General features: G+C 42.1%; 1 protein-coding gene across 2 annotated transcripts; it reads right to left on the bottom strand.

The window, feature by feature from the left end:
- Nucleotides 1–13,538: 13,538 nt before the first annotated feature.
- Nucleotides 13,539–19,915, bottom strand: fxyd5 (FXYD domain containing ion transport regulator 5). Of its 2 annotated transcripts, none has more exons than XM_028980136.1 (11): nucleotides 19,606–19,915; nucleotides 19,431–19,510; nucleotides 17,979–18,030; nucleotides 17,016–17,105; nucleotides 16,762–16,869; nucleotides 16,085–16,129; nucleotides 15,445–15,498; nucleotides 14,861–14,890; nucleotides 14,464–14,538; nucleotides 14,322–14,367; nucleotides 13,539–14,024 (listed from the first exon to the last, which is right to left on the bottom strand). In XM_028980136.1, exons 1-11 carry the CDS (start codon nucleotides 19,862–19,864, stop codon nucleotides 14,000–14,002), a joined length of 864 nt encoding a protein of 287 aa, XP_028835969.1. In that variant the 5' UTR covers nucleotides 19,865–19,915; the 3' UTR covers nucleotides 13,539–13,999. The 2 variants fall into 2 exon arrangements, with proteins under 2 accessions (XP_028835969.1, XP_028835970.1); XM_028980137.1 differs by having other exon boundaries at nucleotides 13,929–14,024; nucleotides 19,610–19,906.
- Nucleotides 19,916–20,624: the final 709 nt, after the last annotated feature.

Here is a 20,624-nt window from a genome sequence, read left to right as displayed (position 1 = left end):
GGTCCTGCTGCAGCAACGCATCCCCAAACCAAGATACTGCCACCTCCATGCTTCACAGTTGGTATGAGGTTATTTTCTTGGAAGGCTGTATTTGGTTTACGCCAAACATGTCTTCTGTTCTGGTGTCCAAATAATTCAATTTTAGACTCATCTGTCCAAAGAACATTATTCCAGAAGTTATTGTTGCTCTGGCAAACTTCAGTCTGGCCTTAATGTGTCTCTCAGAGATGTCTCACTTCAACAGTCAAGAGCACACCAAACTAATCTGAGGTTTAACCAGGGCGAGGCTCCTTTACAATGCTCTGTAACAATGTACTGATCATATGCACCTGACGTGATAGAGCTGTGTGGGATTTTTAACCATTTTAAGTTGGATAATATGTGGGGGTGTCCTAATTTATTCCTCACCAGAAATTTCATTCTTTTTAAATGACATTTCACAGAAAGTCTTTTTTTATCTTTAATTGTTTAGTTATATTATTTGGTGTCCTAATTTTCTCACATGACTGTATGTACTTAACAAAAAAAAAGGTGAAAGAACTGAAAACATGTTTTATATTCTAGTATTCTAGCCCCCCTTTTGCTCTGATTACTGCTTTGAACACTCTTGGCATTCTCTCGATGAGCTTCAAGAGGTCGTCACCTGAAATGGTTCTCCAACAGTCTTGAAGGAGTTCCCAGAGGTGTTTAGTACTTGTTGGCCCCTTTGCCTTCACTCTGCGGCCCAGCTCACACCAAACCATCTCGACTGGGTTCAGGTCCGGTGACTGTGGAGACCAGGTCTCCACTTTTTGTTAAGTACATAACTCCACATGTGTTCATTCATAGTTTTGATGCCTTCAGTGAGAATCTACCAATGAAAATGGTCATGAAAATAAAGAAAACACATTGAATGAGAAGGTGTGTCCAAACTTTTGGCTTTGTGTGTGTGTGTGTGTGTGTCTGCAGAGGAAAAGTTCAGCCAGAACTTTTCACGAATACCACAATTCTCCCCCCACCAGGTCCACGGAGGAGCTGCTATAAACTCTGTTTACGCGCCACGCGCTGGGAACGCAGGCCAGACGTCTGAGGCGCGCGTGACGCAGGGCGACAGTCGCTCCGGCTATAAGCTGCTCCGCGCGCGCCGCCGCGCCGCATTCGGACTTCCTGTTGCAGCGGGGACCAGCAGCACCTGGCGCCACGTAAGAACAGCTTCCTTTAGAACGGTTCCACCACCTTCTCCGGCGGCACGTCGGGAATTTCTCTACGGCACGTGCGTTTTTTAAAAAAAAATATTATTATTGCATTTCATTTTTTTTTTTTAAATGTGAGTGTGCCTGTCTTACTCCACGTGTGAACGTAGCAACTGCCCGAGGAAATGGCCTAAATTAGTTTTTTGTTTTTTTTCCATCAACTTGCAGTGAAACTAATGTCAACCACTAACTTCCTCCCGTGTACTTTATGCATGCTGCTCATAGGACGCCAGGGATAAATAGCTTGTGATCGATTTTTGTAGTTCTCCCAATTAAGATCATTATGGTTTTAAAAATGTGCTGTAAATGAAGTGTATGACAAAGAGAGGGGCTGATGAAAGTAGAAAAATCTTGACGGGCCCTTTGATGCTGGAGAACATTCATATTCATATTTTCATATACGTATTCTCTGGGCTCTGTCTGCGTACAGCATGCTGTATGTGATGCTCTGTTCTAGCTCTACTTTAAAAAGGAAGGAGAAGGAAAGGAGCGATCTGATTACAAGAACATATATTTGCTTTTCAAATGTCAGGGAAGCAAATAAAGGTTTCGTGGTTGGGGTAGTTGCTCGAGGCGAGGCTGATGCAGACGTCGACGTACTTCGACAGAATCGCTGTGCGATTCACCCCACATCCTGTATGCTCGGTGAGGCTGTGTGTGTTGACATGTGCGTACGTGTCCATGTGACTCAGGTGAGGCAGGTTTAACCCTGTGTTGTTGGCTGTACCGGTTCCCATCAGGAATGCAGTTCTCGAGAGCCGCGAGTCCCTTCATCCTCCGGGTTCGAGCCTTATTGTCTCTTGCTGGTGAGAGAGAAGTCGGACAGCTGCTTGACAGTTTTGGTGACTCTGTCACCAAAAAATATCTCATGGTTTTAGAATATGCAAAAATGGTCCAAAATAACAATGGCTACTAATCTTATCGCAGTAATTTGATACACAAGCCTGTGTTGTTTTGTCATAGTAATGCCACAGGCTGTGCAGTTCAGTTGTGTTTTTTTATGTTCATGCGTGCTTCTGACGTGAATTTGCATATTTTTTAACCTTTTGGGTGCATATATTTTCATATGCTTGACCTAATTGGTACTTTGTGTGGTCGTCCAGTGATCAAGCACTCAAGAATTGTGTAATATTTGAATGTGGCTATCGCGTATTTAGGCCCGCTCCCAGCATGCATTGTGCGTTGGGCTTAAACGGTGTTTGGTTGGGCCGTGAGTAATGGGGGCTGAATGGCCATTGACTCATTTAGGTGAAAACAAACTGTCAGTTCTCCTTGATAGGTGAGTAAACAGACGAACGCAACCAATTTCTCTCTTCGCTGAATCAGAACGGAGAGAGAATTCCCCTTGCTGTGAATACAAATGAATCATTTTCACACTTCTGGAGTCTACCTCCGATCCGTTGTATCTGCCTGGCATAAGACCGCAATTGAATTAGTTTGTTTGTGTGTGTATCTGTCCAAACGTGAAGCGAGGCGCTGCCTAGTTTGTATTTTGTCTCTTCCTTTTGTGATACTGTGCTGTGGATAAAGCAGGAAGAGGTTTTATCTGTCAGGATGTAGTTTCCCCTTATGGAGCCGTTCAGCCGACTTATGCATGAAAGTGTTTCAACCTTGATAGTCTCATAACTGGCCACTAAAAGAAGTAAAAAAAGGGAAACTGGGGATGTAAATTTGAAATAAGAAATATAGAAATAAATGACAGAGTAAATAAATCATTTTGGGAGAACATTGGAACCCGAGAACCAAATATTGCCACACAAAAGAATCTCTGTTCTTTTTTTCTTTATTCTATTTTCTTCTTTTTCTCAGTGTGAGAATCTGTTTGCCTGTTGCCTTCATTCTTCCTCCTTCGGGACTTTGTCTCAAAACCCTCCAGTTGGGGCTCCTTTCTTGTGAATCCGAACCCCTCATGCTCACACATGGAACACCCACGAGAGAACTTGATTGAATTGACATACGCCCGAAACCCCGCATCCCCTTTCCCACAAATCCCCTCTTGAGTCCCTTCCAGCGCCAAGTATAGGAACGTGGCCCCAAGTGGGTAGTTGTCCCAAATCCTGTTGTGGAGTATTTATGGTGACACCATATGGGATATAAACTTGACTGCACATGGGCTCCTGAACTGCCAGTGGGGATATTAGCAACAGGAAGAGCACAGCTGGAAGACAATGGGCATTGGTAACAATCGGGATATTGAGGATCATGGTTGGAAGCAGGAATTCTCCCTTTGGATTCAGGCCTCCTGTTCTATATTTAAACACATATATATGCGCGGCCGGATCATACCCATAAGGCGACCGAGTGGAGTGGGCAATTGTGTTGGCGTGTTCCGCTGTTGGCTGGTGGAGACTTTGTTCGGCCAGGCCTGGGACAGCTGTGCGTCTCTCATGCATCTGACCGGCAGTTCTCAGGCGTTAACTTCTTGGACCGCTGCCACAAGGAAGCAAGACAGGCTTGGGGAGGAAGGAAAAAAGAGCCCCTTTGCTGCGTCTTAAAATGGAGCCATTTTACACTTTAATAATAATAATGGCAAAACGTCTTTGAGAACTTTGACCATTTTTGGTCATGCTCCAACATTTGGAGAGTCTCCAAGCAACAGCACAAGCAGAAAGAATGGGCGATTAAACAGTCCTCTAAGCGGGTTGCAGACGATGAGTGAGAGCTGTGTCACTGTGGTGAGGTTGTCAGCAGGGCACATGGCCTCAGAGGTCAAATCGGACTTTTGATAAGGCTAGATGGATGTTGCAGAAGGCTGGGGGTGGATTTTTGCTGAGCACTGTGGGAAGCACACTTACACCCATTGCCCTTCCATTCCGGAGGTCAAGTTGTTTACTCCTGCATCTGTGTGAGCAGCCACCATAATGTTGAGCATCAATTTCCACCAAGGATTGCTGTCAATATGGGCTTCTGATATCCACACGGCAAAATGTCAAAAATATTTTGCACTACGTATGTCCACAGATTAGCCATAACATTTGCACCCAATTTTAAGTAGATCCTGTCCTGCCAGGTAGGGACTCCACTAGACCTATGACCATATACTTTGATCCAGTAAGCTGTAAGGTGGTGCCTCCATGGGTCGGACTTGTTTTTCCATCACCTTCCAATTTGGAGGTGAAGTCAACACCTCAAACTTTTGTGTTCCTCTAACCATGCTGACCACAATTTCAGAATAGGCCATCTTATCACTTCTGATCTTCTCATTTGCCCATTTCAGGCACTTTTTTTTTTGTCGGCATGGACACCCAGGCCCAGTCTCCCATGGCCCATGCACTATAAAAAAAAATATTGTGCATTATATGCTCTGAGCAGAGGAAACGGTCCACCTTTCACTCCACACATGCAGCAGTCAGCCATGGCTGTCCATGAGTAAGATTCCAGTGACTTTTGGTGTCTCCTGACCATTGTAGACCAGGAACATATAAGAGGTGTCTTTGATGCTATGACCCAGTCACCCAGTCATCAATTTGGTATTGGTCAGTTGTTTAAAGGTCCCCTATTATGAACATTTCACTTTGTGAGATTATTTAACATTATTACTAGTTCCACTAGCCAGTCTTTGGTCCTGCAGTGGCTAGAAATGGCGATAGGTGTAAAGAGTGCTTTGGCCAATCTGCTTTACCATTCAGAGAGCTGCAGTTAAGAATTTGTCCCCTTATGTCGTCATAAAGGGAAAGGTTACCTCTCGTTTCTCATGCTTTGTCCGCCCAGAGAATTTCCCACCCTACTCTAACTCCACCGACTGTCATGGCAATGAAACGTGCAAAGCATTCCAATTGTTCGGTGACTGGATGTGAAAATGAGCACGAATGTGTTTTTAGTTCGTCACGAGAGACTAGTGGGTTAATTTAATTTTTTTCTGGAAAAATGGCGATACGACTTCCTGTCTCCGCCAAACCTTGTGGTTGGTGAATGGTGTGATGATGTCATTTCTATGTATGCTCGCACACTTCTATAGGCCGCTCTCCTTCTCATTTAAATGATAAGAGAAATCTCACTGTTTAAAGTGGCTATAATTTTGCACCAAGGCTAAATTTCGGAGAGAGACTCCAGATCCAGTTACAAGATACAGTTTTATTTTATTAATTAATAGGGTATTAGTTAAAGTAAGCTTGTCATCAGCATGTCTGAATATCTATGAGTTCCATGATGCGGAATGGAATTGCAGAATCCACACTAAAACGTATAATTCGCGTTTGTCTTCTGCAGCCCACTACATGTGTTTTTCGGTTGAGGCAGGAATTTCAGCGTAAATGCGTGGGAAACGCAGCGATGGAGATGTTAGTGTGTGTGGTAGTAGCCTAGTGGGTAACACACTCGCCTATGAAGACCCATGTTCAAATCCCACTTGCTACTATAGTGCCCCTGATCAAGACACTTAACCCTAAATGTCTCCAGGGGGGACTGTCCCTGTAACTACTGATTGTATGTCGCTCTGGATAAGGGTGTCTGATAAATGCTGTAAATGTAAAACAAAGGGCACAGTTTTTGTGGCTCTGTAATAGACATACCAAATGTATTCAAGTATTTGAAGATTTACCGAAATAAGAAGGGACATCTTCTTAGCATGCGCAACAATTAGGCTTGGCTCGCTGGAACACTGATGTTCTCCGAATATTACGGAATTCAACTTTTGTAAGAACTCTTTTGTAAGAATATTTTACAGTATATACATATTGTAAGTACATATTACACCACTTACAGTAAAAAAATCACATCAGAAACAGAGAAAAGACGCCTTTCAACAAATCAGCTGATTAAAATTGTGGTTTTATTATCATGGTTCCAGTTAATTATGCAAGTGGGCACAACTTTTTTTGTATTCCAGGTCTCCCCAATGTATATTTTTTGATATTTTTTTTTATGTTGAGGTCAAACGTGAAGCACTTTTGTTTTAGAAATGGAAGAATGTGTAATATTGTGAAATAGTTCTTTGAATGAAATGCAAATATTATTTACATGTAAATGGGTTGCAAATAATTGTAAACCCAAACACTTTATTGAACACTGATTTAAATGTGATTTGTCATATTGCAGGTTATTTTTTTCCCTACCCATTATATAGTAACAGTTTTTGAATTAATAGAAAACATGAAATTCAGAAGAATTAAAATGGGGGAAAAAAACAGTATTTAGGGTAAAAAAATCTGATTTCACAGGGCCCTAAATATCTGGATAGAGGTCTAATAAGTTCCCATTCATTTTTATCTACATTAGCTTGTATTGTATTACTTTTTTATTATTATGTTTTTTTTATTTCATAGTGTTTGAGGAGAAACCATCTGATTTGAAATATTCTCTATCCACAGACATTAAAAATGCTTCGGTTGGTCATGCTGCTGTTTTTGTTACTTAAAGCTACTGGTAAGATAATTTATTAGAACTAATATATGAGAATGTGCATGCTTGTATCTTTCATATTGTCTCTATGTGTCTAAAAATAAAGACACGATGTGCGATTGTGTTTTGTGGGTTTCTCATGTTAGATGTTGCCCTTTGAGAGTTTCTTTTGATGAATCTCAGTTTCTGTTTACTCTGCAGGCTTTGTCTAGTAGCATGTTTGACTCTTTAACCACATGCATAATTTTCTTGATTAGACAAATCTGAACAGTTGAAATTCTGTTAAGAGGATAACCAGCCAGGATCTCATTTATTTACTTAGTATTTGTCTGGGCTACTGAGAGGCTACTTTTCCCTCTTTTATATGCAGCTTCTTAAATTTCTTTCTGCTTTTAATGCAGCAACAAATTCAGAAGACGGTTCAGGAAATTTTGGTAGGTTCTATCATTTAAAACAGTTTCCTTTCAAAGTGAACTACAGTACATACTGGTAACAGAAATAATGAATTTATTATTAAATGGGGTCAAATTGGGATTTCCAGGCTTTTGAATTTAAATGTTTGCACAATGGTAAATATTTGCACTTTTTCTTCTATGTTTCTGACTGACCAACAGATGGGGATGATGAGGATGAAATCGAAGGTCAGTCTCTACTCCATGTGAGAGAGCTCATTATTACAGGACATGTCAACCGTTCTTCCCTCATCTCAGCCATTAAAGCCTGAAAGCAATTAGTTGCTTTTTTCCCCAAAGAGACACCGGTGTAGGTGGCGTGGCAGGCCCACCCCTCCACGCCTCTGCTATCTGCTGAGTTAATGGACGCTGACATTCCTGAACAGCCCCTGCCACCCCGCCCTGTCAGTCTTCATCTGCCCTGTGATTGCCTTCTGACGGAATTACTGGCCTGTTAAGAACATTTTGAGGGCTTTACCTCGAGTATCACACAAGATCCAGTCTTAAAAGGGGCTCAGCATCCAAAATATGTGCTATGATGTCCAATTTCTTACTTCAAGGACTTTTAGGGTACATTTAATCTTTTCTAGCTTTAATCAATAAGCTGAATAAGTAGGATATGAGAAACTGATTCATTTGCAGTAGTAGATTTATACTTTTCATGGTCACGTTCCCGTAAAAATGTGACGTCAAGTCAACTTTATTTCTGAAGCACTTTAACAGCAGTTCCACATCCCCAAAGTGCTGAGCAAACATGAGACATAAATGGACAAACAAATATGCACAAGAAGTACAAAATAATGTACTTCTTAATACATTTAGAGTCCTATACAGCAACTTTACAGAAGACCACTTCAGTACCCAAAGTTCTTAATGGAGATTTTATTATCATAATTTCATAATGATTATGATGATTGACAGAGCATGAATGATCTTTTTAGTTTACTACAAGTCTGTGGAACATGGGTATGGGATGGGGCTAGGACCACATAAAAAAGAAGAATTATGATTTATGGGGTGCCCTAAGGGGTCCCTGTGAGAACTACCACTCTATAACAAAATGTTAATCTTACTCGTATAACAAATTAGCTTTACAAATGACACATTTTTGTGTGTCTCTGTTGAAACAGCAGGTTAACACAGACGCAAATCTTTATTCCAGAACAGATAATACGTACCGAAGGACGTCGAAACAACATGGAGTTTCTGCCCGACACAAACAGTGCAAAAGGAGACAATAACAAAAATGGTGAAGGTAAACACATTTGCTGTATATGGATGACTAATTTGAGGCAATGCTATAACAAATCTGCACAAATCTTTTTTTCCCTGCCGACGTACTTTTTTTTTTTCACCATTATTTTTCCCATCAGAATTCTCATAGTTTTCAGCACAGTGCGGCACTTAAAAGTTTACCGTGCCTATTGCAGCAGGTTGCATTCTGGCAACAGATGCATAAAAATATGATACAGAATGTTCTGCAGCCTGGATTCCCTCTGAGCAAGCCTGGCGGCATGCTGTGGCAAGCAAAAAAAAAAATTTGAAGGAGACCCTGAGGGGATTGTTGACTCCACCTTCTCAACACTGTCACCCTGTAATTTGTAATAATGTAAAATGTTGAGAGATGTGTAATGTATGCATAGTTAGATAGATAGACAGACAGATAGATAGTCAGAACTACACTAATAATTTACTAGTGTGTAATATGCAAGGGCATAAATAATGATGAATTATAGGCTGTGTGCAGTTAAAATACCAAAAAAAGTACAAAGATGAATTGGTTAACTGCTTATGAAAAGGATCATGTATATGTGTTCATTTTTCAAGTAAAGGTTGTGTACTTGTCATGATAGTAGTTATAAAATCAATGGTCATAATCCAAGAAATGCTTATAATTGCTTATAATTAGCACATTATTAATGTTCTTCTTTGTCTTTGTTTCCATGCTCCTGGTGATCAGACGGGTTCATGACGATCGTGATTGTAGCGGCAGTCAGCGTTGTGGCACTAACTGTTGCGGCCATCGTAGGTAAGTGCTACGCTTGTCCTTGCATGCTAACACAAGAGTTTTATCTTGTGTGAGAGAGTCAATTTTTTGGACAGACATGGTTACACAACTGAAATAACAAATATGCAAACTGAGATGAGAATGTGATACATTAGCACAAGACTGTACAAACTGTACAAAAAAAATGTAATTCGCATTGAAAGATATTTCAAGGTTGCAGACATCATTGTGCATTTAGTGTTAAACATTATATTTCCCCCAAGCAACTATGTTCTCTCTCTCTTGAGAAAATATTTTTTATGATTCTGGCAGTGATGTTTACCACTTTTTGTTTTTCAGCTATTGTGCTGTACCGGCGCTATTTGCGCAGCAGGGATCAAGGGTAAAGATCATTTCATTATTTTGTTTGAAAAACCATTGCTAGGACACTCACTGGAGCTTTAAATCAATACACCAAGTCCCAACTCTCACAAACACACACACACACACACACACACACACACACACACACACACACACACACACACACACACACACACACACACACACAGTCCAGGCCAAAAGTTTGGACACACCTTCTCATTCGATGTGTTTTCTTTATTTTCATGACCATGTACATTGGTAGATTCTCACTGAAGGCATCAAAACTATGAATGAACACATGTAGTTATGTACTTAACAAAAAGTGGAGACCTGGCGTCCACAGTCACCCAGTCGAGATGTTTTGCGGTGAGCTGGACAACAGTGTGAAGGCAAAGGGGCCAACAAGTGCTAAACACCTCTGGGAACTCCTTCAAGACTGTTGGAGAACCATTTCAGGTGACGACCTCTTGAAGCTCATCGAGAGAATGCCAAGAGTGTGCAAAGCAGTAATATAAAATATGCTTTCAGTTATTTCACCTTTTTTTGTTAAGTACATAACTCCACATGTGTTCATTCATAGTTTTGATGCCTTCAGTGAGAATATACCAATGTAAATGGTCATGAAAATAAAGAAAACACATTGAATGAGAAGTTGTGTCCAAACATTTGGCCTGTTATGCTTATCACGGTGTACGTAACAGTCTGCTTTGACATTTAAATGTTGCAGTGTCCTGTCAAATATGAAATGTGATACATTTGACATTTGATAAATGAGACATTTACAATTAGAATTTGACCTGTTTACAACCCTGCCCTTGCAAGCTGTGAACCTTTTGTACCGAGTCGAAGTGGAGATTTAGATGAAGAAACAGCTCACACAACCTGTGGAAATGATTTTGCACGTTTCTGGGACACGCGGACGTCCCGTCCTCATAAAACTGAGAGGCATTTCATGTCAACTGTCTCTCACTCCCCGACAGATGAACGTTTCCACTTGTGTGCAGAATTGAACTCAGTCACTAAGAGTGACGGAACCAGTCAGTTGGGTAACAGTCGCAGCTCGTCTGGCAACGCGTTCAGCTTCTGGAAAACAAGCCGGATTGGGCACGGAATCCAGTGCGACCAAACTGAAGCGCTCTGGCAGCAGGCCCGTCTTGACTTGCGCATTAAAAAAAAAAACAGACACTCCCTGGCTTTAAGATGACCGTCATCGGTCCCTCTGGGTCCATGCCCATCAACAAAAAAGCAGTCTAAGCCCCACGCTGCAAGATCCAACCTGCACAGAGGAACAAATGAAAAAAGAAAGAAAAGAGAAATAATCCAGACGAGAGCTAATCCCTCCACATGACGACACCATCAGCCCCCCTCCCGAAAAAGAAGCCGGGACCTGGTTGTACCTGAGCACGTTTTCAGTACACATCGCTGTCTGGATTGAATAAAAACGGGGGGCCGTTATCTCGACACCAGCTCGGTCCTGGGAACTTCCCTCCACGTTTCCTCCATCGCCGACTGTTTCCACCGCGTCTGAGCAAGTTCTGAAACCTGTTTCATGCACGCGGGAAAGGTCATCGGGGTCACGGCTTGAGACCGGCATTCTCACTTTGCTGCGCTTTTTTTTTTTTTTTTTCTGTTTGCTCGGCCTTTTGTAAGTTTTTGATGACTGAGTGATGAGTGATTACTGAGCTGATATGAAAAATGAAATAGTACAGTGTGCAACGTCTGACGTGTATTTGCTCGTTCCTGGGTGTTTGACTAGGGCGGATTTTGCTCTTTGTCTCCTTTTTTTTTTCCCCGAATTCGTCCAACTGAATCCCGTGTTGCTGTGCGTCTCTCTACAGGATCTACACGGTCCCCGCGGAGCAGAATCAGAAAGTGGCCGTGTAAAAACCCACCCCGAGGATCCCCTCTCTCCTCCGGCAGGGAACCGCTAAAGGGAACCACACGTGAGGAGCGTTTCCCTCTCCCCTTACCTAGGAACCAGGGAGAGAAGTTTTTCTCTTTCCCGCTGAGCGTTTTATACACATCACTCACTTTTATGGTTAGAACCATTGTTAGATTGACAGTGTAATCAGTAAACAATTGCAAAAACTGATTTATTGCATTCGAGATTAAGGATGGCTCATAAATATGACCAAATATGAATATTAGTTATGGATTCTTCTGTTTCTTTTTTTTCTCTTTTTTTTTTTTTGTTTCTTGTACTGCCTTAATGAGAAAAAGGAACCCAGAATTCCCCTTTTCTGCCCCCAACCACAGATTCTCTCTTCCTTATTTACAACTGAAACAATATATATGCAGCGTCGTGTGGAGCAGCGGCGTGTTTGAAATGGTTGGGTTTGGCTGGAAACAGGCCCCCCTCTGTGCATCTCCACTCGAGCCTGGCGCTCTGATGTCATCGGTGGGGGATGAGCTCGGCCCGGTGCCAGAGCAGCGGGGTGGCTGCACCACCTGAGTCCACACTGTGCGGCTCATCAGAGCTTTCTGCAAAGTGAAGGTTTCTACTTGACATTCGCTTAAAAAAAGCCGCGCCTGTGAGAACAGAGCTGGCTGAGCGGGTGTGCGTATGAATTTGCGACGTCTTTGTTTCTGCTGAGCACCACAGTTTCTGCTCAGGCACATCTTGAAAGTGTTCTTGCACTGGCAGCATTAAAACTGAGGCCAAAGTGGGGAAAAAAAAAAACATTTCATTAAAACCTTCAGATCTCCAATTTAGATCTGTAATTTCTGAACGACACAAAGCGTCATGGATGTTTGTTTCTATGGGTGTGTGATTCTTAACCCAGTCATTAGACAACCTTGCTCTTTCAATAAAGCCACGTAGGCCAAAAGGTCCTCTGAAATGAAAGTCTTCTATGCGTTTGCTTGAGGCTTTCATACCTTGAATAAAAAACCTTGAAACTCAATCAGTTGAAATAGAAGGTTCTTCATAATTGGCCGCTGAAGTGTAATGCAGAGGGTTGGGCGGGTGCAGGAAATATGAATGTTTATGTAAAGTTGTTTATGACAGCCATAAGCAAGACATGACTACCTACATTTTAAACATTTCTGATGGTGGTTTTGATGTTATTCAGTTGGGGGCTTTTTATTCTATTCATTTCCTGTCAAGAAACTTGAAGTCCTGTTTTTTTTTCCTTGTTTCATGAGCAGTCACTTTGGCTGCCACACGGGTGTTAGGGCGATCAGGATTTTATAAAATAAAGGACATTGAATGTTTCATAACCATTACACTTAATATATAAAATATGCTTTTTTCTCATATTTTTATATGCATAGTTATCAGTACTTCTTATAAATGTCACAGTTCTGCTGTATTCACATTTGTACTCATTTTGTTTTTGTGGGTAGAATTAACATATATCCTTTTTTACTACTGTATATTCTTGTATTATTGTGTTGTATTTGCTTCTTCGTCCTGTGTATAGTGCCTTTGATAAGGACCGTTTCAGAGCATCTTTATACCAGCGCAAGGTAGCACTTTAGGAAGCACTTGCACCTACAAAGAACAGTGACTCTCCAGGCCTTTTTGTGTGTGTGTGTGTTTCCCCTGTGATGGAGTAACGTACAGCCCAGAGTGTGTGCCTGTTCTGTGTCTGCGGACGCTTTGTTGGTCCACTCTTTTGGTTCTTTTTATTTCGGAACCCAGGTGTCACGTTGCCATCGATCCTGTAGAGCAACCAAACTATATCTGAAAGCGATACCATGTGTAGGCTGAATGTATTTTTGAACTGCGTAATAAATAATTAACAGTTGATTCAAGACCTCCGTCTGTCTGTGTTCCTGTGTTTTGTGCGTTTTATTTTTTTCTTCTTTTCACGAACCTGGCCAGCTGATGAAGTGGAGGTGATGGTTGAGAGTCTTCTCCCTCTCCACCAACCTACACCCAGCCCCCCCTTCCCCGAGAGATGACCAGCCGATAGTCACCGTCCCCTGGTTTTGCTTTAGTCAGCGCCATTCCTTTTTTCCATTGTTTACAGTCGTCCCGCTCTAAGCTCCACTGGTGTTTAAGGCGAGCAGGGCTGTTCCCTCCCCGCCGGGCCAGCACTCGCTGGCATGTGGTGACAAATCGCCACGTAAAAGCAAAACAAAGCAGGGGGTGGGAAGCAGTCGGCAAAAAAAAGAGACGAGAAAAAAAAAATCTCACTGTCAGGGGCAAGACAAATTCATTTATGTTGCATTACGGCCAAACAAAGAAGAGCAGGCCGCTGTGATTTATTAAGATCTGCGGAGACGCATCACACGCTCGCTGCTTGCATCACCGTCTGAGGTTCCTCTTGGGGGCGCCTCTAGTCTATGCAATGCCCTGGCAATCTTTCTCTTTTATGTATTTGGACAAGTGTGTAAATATATATATATAGTATATAATACATAACATGCAGCACTGTTAGTATCTGGAGACCGCGATCAGACAGAAATAGATGAAGGGGGAAGTTTATCCAGTTTTGAACGGAGCCCAACACTCGGTTATGATGGGACATTTTAGTAGTGATGGCTCGGTTATGAACAGTCGTTCCCACTTGTTATGTGTGTGCGGAATGAGAGCTGCATGTCTTCCTGCGGAGGGGCTCCTGTCCCGTCCGGGCCGCCGCCGCCACCTCCTGCTCGGCTCAGGCACTGGCCACCTGGTACGACCTAAAACACAGAAACCGTTCACTGGGGTGAAATATTACAACACGGGATTTAGCTGGGACACGCTGTCGCCAAACACACTCTTACATAACACCGCTGCTTCTCTGCCAGATTGTTGTAAATCAAGTCCTTCCTGATTTTTTATTTATTTTATTTTTTTGTAATGATTATTGCATATAATTTCTGAAAGTGAAAATATCCAGGCGATGTTCTTTAGGTTCTTATAATAACAGTAATAATTGTTGTCATTATAATTAACATGTGGCATAAAAAAAAAAAAAAGTAAAGAACCATCCTTACTTCCCCTTACTCATCCGGCACCTGGGCAGTCGCCGCGCTCTGCCACCTGCACACAGAGAACAGTGGGAGAACACCGCATTCTGAGCGTGTGCCAAGGCACTTCTGAAGCCATGCACCATGCGAGGAACTGTGGCCTACTCACATGTCACCACCATGATGCCCATCACAAAGAGCACGGCTCCGAGGACCAGCCCCCACTTGCGAAGTGTCCCGTAATCTGCGGGAAAGAGACCCTGGAGCTCTTCACTAATGCATTAGTCTTAATCAGTTCATCTGCTACTGTCACTTGAGTTTGGGAAAATGGTAAATTATATCACAATTATACCACAAATTGAGGGGTGACAACCGACTGGGCAAAAGTGACATTTTGCCAACTTTAAACATATGGATGACACTATACACAGTGAACCATATTTTCCAATTGGAAGAGTTGATCAACATTATATATTTACATTTTATATATTTCTATATCTCAGATTTATCCAAAATGTCACCCTGTGTGGTTCTCACCCTTTAAAATGATCTGAATGTGCACTTACCATAAATAAATGGTTCATCCCAAGTTTTATCTATATGAAAAAATGAATACAATTTCGCTTTAATGCACTGTGTATCAAGTTATTTGCCTGTTATAAAAAAGTATACATGCGTATGTGCATCAGGATATTAATCTGTGTGACTGATATGTTCTTTTGTCAGAAACTTGTGTTTTGAGGGTGCATGCAAGTGTGCCAACACTGAAGTACCCAGTTTGAACCAACAAGCTACATGTGACCTTGCCCTGCCTGATCTGGCCTGACTCACCCAAACAAGATGCCCACGTCTGAAACTCTGCAATGTCCACAGAAGATGCTCAGCTGGTGCTTAGCGGCGTTATTCATCTTAAAGCCCATTTCTTCATTAAAGGGGCTTCCAGCTTCATTAAAGCAGTGGCTAATGAGAGCATCTGAATCCACTTAGTTAATTAGAGCTATTTGATTTACTGTAAATGCCCACGGTGTCATGTTTTATGAGCCGATGAAGCCCATCGTGCCCCATCATGCCTCAGACCTAGATTTTTGGGGGAAGAATCATGAGTCCATATTCATGCTTGGTGTGCATGACTGCATGTGATGTACTTTACCCCATCTAGGAGGCTTAACATCGCGGGAGACAGGAGGAGGTGCTGTGCTTGAGTCTTCAATGAGAGAGAAAAACAAAAAGGGTATAAGACACTACTCCAGATTAAATTAATCCCCCCCCTGCTGTAGGAGAAGCCTCCAGTTTTATTATTTTTATAATAATATGCATGCCATGCTGGTAATGAAAAGGCAAGGAGTCATTTTTATGGGGAGTCACATACTGCACCCTTATCTGAGTCATGTGGGCCCAGTCCCCAATAAGTCGCTAATTAAATTCTAGGTGCAGGAGTGTTATGTTTGACCCGTTTTAATTGAATTCTTGAATATTTGATTGGCACGGCTCTCTGAGGAGACGCACTCGGTTTTAATGGCACCTTACAAAGCATATCAGTCCTCCAGTGCTCTAAAGCCTGGCAAAAATGTGCCGTATCTGTAGCCTCTTGACAACGTGGGTGGGAAGGCTGGAATATATGTATATATAGTTCCTAGTAGGGTGCTAATTGCCTTTTCTAAGTTGTGCCCTCCCCTCTGGATATGAAATGCTGGACCAGGTGTCCAAGTCTCAGTGCTCTGTCGAAGGAAAGCACGTCGTTTTACTTCAGGAGAGGCAATTTAAACCAAAGAGGAAGAAGTGCAGCTTACCTATGATGACCCGTCTTCCAGAAGCTGCTGTACCATTTCTAAAATCTTAGAAGAGATGGAAAAATCCAAAACTGAGTCATATTGTAAAGTTATAGGTATATAACTTTATCTTGTATTTTCATTTCTGGTTAGCTGAAGCCCATGTGCTTTTAAGTAAGTTTGCTATGCTTTATTAAAGGATTACATATTTGTGAAGGACTGAATGTATGAAATATAAATAAACATGCCTCGCCTTGCATTGCCTGAAGTGCAGGTTTTCTTTTTTTGTTGGTGTGTAATTATTTCTGACACCCAGAAGATGAACTTTAATAATGTTTTTATAAACAAAGTTTAAAGTGGGAGGAGCCTGCAGGCATGATTAACAGCTCTTACACACACAACTTCCTCTTTTTCGGCGACTTAAATCCCTTCACATGCCCAGGTGTAGTGCAGCATCCATCTTCTCCTTTTTTCCCTCCTTATCTCTCCATTCTCTACACTCCTAATACTTCTTAATAATGTACACAGGATGTTGCAAACGTGACCACGCCCACTACAAACACCGACATGCAGATCTCTGTCTCATATATCACCAGTAAAATATGGCCCCTAATGACTTCTAGCTCCATTTCTAGCACCATTTCACAAAACTAGTTCTTCTAGTAGAGTGTTACAAACAACAAATAATGAAAATGAACCTGGTGATGTTGAAGTGTTGGCCTTGGTGATTTGTTCCAGAGTGGCATTGACGAGTTCAGATGACGGCGTGATAACTGTGGTGTTCAGTTCAGCAGCCTCCCTCATGCCTTATTGGGAGAAGACAGGTGTTATTAGCAAGTTATCATGTTACAGATCCACAGCAATGATGCATTTTCATTCCGGAGAGAAAATAAAGATGATTAAACTGTTTCATATTGCTATGGTGACCCGGCAGACAGATGGGTTACCATACCTGTAGTAAGTTGAGGGGGCCGGATGCTCGTGCGAACTGAAAGAAAGCTGCTATTTTCAGGGAATGCCATGTTCTGTGCTGCAGCGAAACCTTTGGAGAGAGGAAATGAGAAGCATCAGTTTAGCATGAACTGAAGAGCACACCGGTTATAACAGATGTGATGTCTGCAGGCGTGTCCTTTGCTCATGTCTGACCACAAAATAGTCAGTTGTGTTTTTAGTCATCTAGGAAAAAACCTTTAGGCAAAACTGAATTGCCTTAAAAAATTAACCATAAAGAAGAACCAATATGTACTAGTAAACCTTTAAATAATCCAGCAATTAAATGCAAAAAAGTCAATTTCAAAGCATATACTGTATATATGGAGACAATTTTCAGATCCTTTTTTTCATTGATCAAATCTAATAATTTGATAATTATATGCGAAATAAACATAACATATAGCATGGTTTAATAAAATTGTGAAAAAAATATGTTTAAATGCCATATAAGACAAGGCAACACTGAATATTCACTTGAAAAGTATGACGTCCTGTTGATCACAGGCCTGAATCTTGGTCCTTTTCACGTCACATGTTATGATTGAAATGAAGCTAACCAGCCTTTTTCCACCTAAATATCTACAGTCCAATTAACTCCTCATGAAGATGAAAAGTGCTGGATTCTTTGTATCTGCGAGCAAATGTGCTGAATATTGCAGAATCAATCATCTATTGAAAATATTCACGCTACATGGCCTTTGGTCATTTTCAGCCTGATGAGGGATGACTGGGTGTATTGAAAAAGACGAACAATTGATAACAGATGTTTAGCATGGTTTGGTTCTGGGCCAGCTTAATTTTTAAATATAATAAACATAATCAGTAATAAACGTAAATTTAAATAAATGGAGCTGCGCAATAATGAACAATATGAAGAAATGCGAGTGGGAGGAAGGGAGGGTGGAGGAGGATAATGACTCACTGTCCACGGCGAGGAGGAGGAGGGAGATGCAGCTCCACCAGCGGATGGGCATCTGATCAACAGGTGGAGGGAACAGACAGAACAAGAAGGGGCTTTCAGTCACACACAGTTCTTTTACCGATAAAATAGTAAAAGAACCGTGTATGTGTGTGTGTATGTGGACTGTTAATTAATAATAACTGCAGAACAAATCTATTATAAATAGATGTATATATAGTATATTGCATAAATCACACTGACCTCATGGGTCTATTCATAAGCTCTTCAAAAAATTACCTACATGCTGTTCCAACAATTTTTTAGCTTTTGTTCAAAAAACACATCTCTACTATTATTGTTAAATATTCATATAGTTCTTGGCCACAAAACTTAAATACAAACCTGTTTAGTAGGTAAAATGTAAAATTTTATGTTGTACAGAGAACAAAGCAGGAACTCGTTGGTAGAATCCAACCAATGTGGAGGATGACTAAAACGAGTGGTGAACACATGCAGTATAAACCAGAAACTCGCAAGCATACTGAAAACTGAAAAAAAAAAAATTACATACTAAAAGAAATGGAGACAGCTGGTGGTTCTCCTAAGCCCTTTACATTATAAAAATGATAGCTCATGGTTTATGGCATGGAGTATGGCTTTGGTTGCTCTTGGTCTTGGGTCGCCCTGTTTCAGCTTTTCAGCTGTCAGGGTGACGAACAGGAAGTTGCTTTCAGACCAGCCACTTCCCCTGAACACCCACTGCAGTGTCTGTTAAAAAACTGGCACGCGAGAGAAGCATTTTAAATAAATTGATTTTACATTCCAAGATTTCATGTTCCGTATATCCTCCAACTGTCACTGGTGTCAGTTCAGGCCTCGTTTCTTTGTTTTGTGCTAAATTGCAGCCAACGCAACTCATTTAGAGTATAGAGAATTGCTGCTAATTACAACACTAATTACAGTTATTGGGCTTCAGATTTCAAACATGTCTAATTCAGACGCCTTCGTCTTGTAGGATGTCACAATGAAGCGGTCTTTCTCAATTGCTGGAGACAAAACAAAACAGGAGTATGATGGGGAGGCGTTTTTATTTGATCGCGTTGGCAGGGCCTGTGGAGAGGGCATCTTTAACCTGTTCCCGATGTCTGTCACTAGTCGGGCTGGGGGACTGGAGTGACAGGAGACGACCTGTCTGCTTGATGAGATCTGACAGGCCTGCTAAGCAGGTAGGCCGCTCTCAGGAGCACAAGGGCAGTGCCGGCGCCTCCAGCTACCCGACCCGGGTTCCGTCCTCGCCGCTCTCTTACGCCCGGACGTGTATTTCTGTCTCGCTCTCGCAACTTAGTGTTATCTCTCCTCTCCTTCCTTCCTCCACGTGTCTGACGTTCACGTCGCCCTCTGCCCCTCACCGTCTATCAGCACCTGCAGACTTCCTCTCGGGTTCAATAGAAGAAAACGGCTCCGTCCACTGACCTTGGTGTTTGTCTCAAGAGTTCCCCACCGAGCAGAAACAGGCTTTTCGGTCTGAAATCGGCATCCACTGAACCGGCTGGCTGTTGGGGGACAGAAAGGAGGAGACTGTTACTCAGCCACGCCCAGTTTTTGTACTTCCTCCATCTGTCACATGTCAACTCGCTCACTCACTTACTCACTTGTTCTCTTGGAGTAGGTGTAGGCCCTCGGACGCCCCTCTTTCCCCGGTCCCCAGTCTCTTCGTCAGTCATCGTGTCGCTGTGTGGTGAGCTGTCTGTCTCTCTGACTGATGTCCCCACCCCTCTCAGACAAACCCAGACGTCAAATAGCCCACTGTTGTGATGCCGTGCTGATATAAAACACCAACCATGGTGACAAGAGTCTTCTAACAGGAAGGGGTTCAGGCGGGTTTGGTTTTGGGCATGGCCTGTCATGTAGGAATTGTCACTTATATCTTCCTAATTCATGTTTTACCAGAGTAAAATAATTGACCAGCATTACAGAACGGGACAGACAGAGCGGTCTTCAGCTGCTCTTTCCTTACAATGGACAATAAGCAGCACAGCGGATGGACAAGGCAGCTTTCAGAAAGTGTCTTGGTGGGGGGAGATGGGGGGGTGTAGTTTTGGCTCGCTGCATCCTCACTCATGTTGTCACAGTGGGCACCTCGATGCCAGCTGGGGCCCTGACCACAATGAGTCGGTTTGTCTTTCTGTGTCTCACCATGGCTGCTTCAGATTCCTCTGTTATGTGAACAATTTGAGCTTTCCAGAATAAAAACATCTCATTACAACCTTCATTGGCCTGCAGCTTTTTGTTGGTTGACAAAATGGAGTCTAATGAAACACATCAATTAATATGATAAAAGAATGGGAACCAGTTCTACAAAAAATATAGACTCTGGAATATATACTGTAGGCCAGAACATGTTGTGTACAGTGTATATTCATGAATTAGGCCTACAGATTAGAGGCCTACTTCATGAAAGTAATGGTGCCATAAAGCTGCAGCTAGGCTGTTTAGGATGTGTGCAATTTTCTGGCAAAAATGAAAGTTTATTCTAGAGAGTTTATACTATACTGGGGGCAGTTCATTGATTCGTTAACCATAAACATTGGGTGTCCTCTCAACTTTTCAGATTTTTATTGGTATAATGGTGCAATGGAGCCACGTCTTCTCGTCTCTCTGTATATC

The sequence above is a fragment of the Denticeps clupeoides genome, chromosome 5 (genome assembly GCF_900700375.1).
Source record: "Denticeps clupeoides chromosome 5, fDenClu1.1, whole genome shotgun sequence".
NCBI lineage: Eukaryota > Metazoa > Chordata > Actinopteri > Clupeiformes > Denticipitidae > Denticeps > Denticeps clupeoides.
The sequence above is the reverse complement of the archived record's forward strand: the minus strand, read 5'-3'. Positions and strand labels throughout refer to the sequence as shown.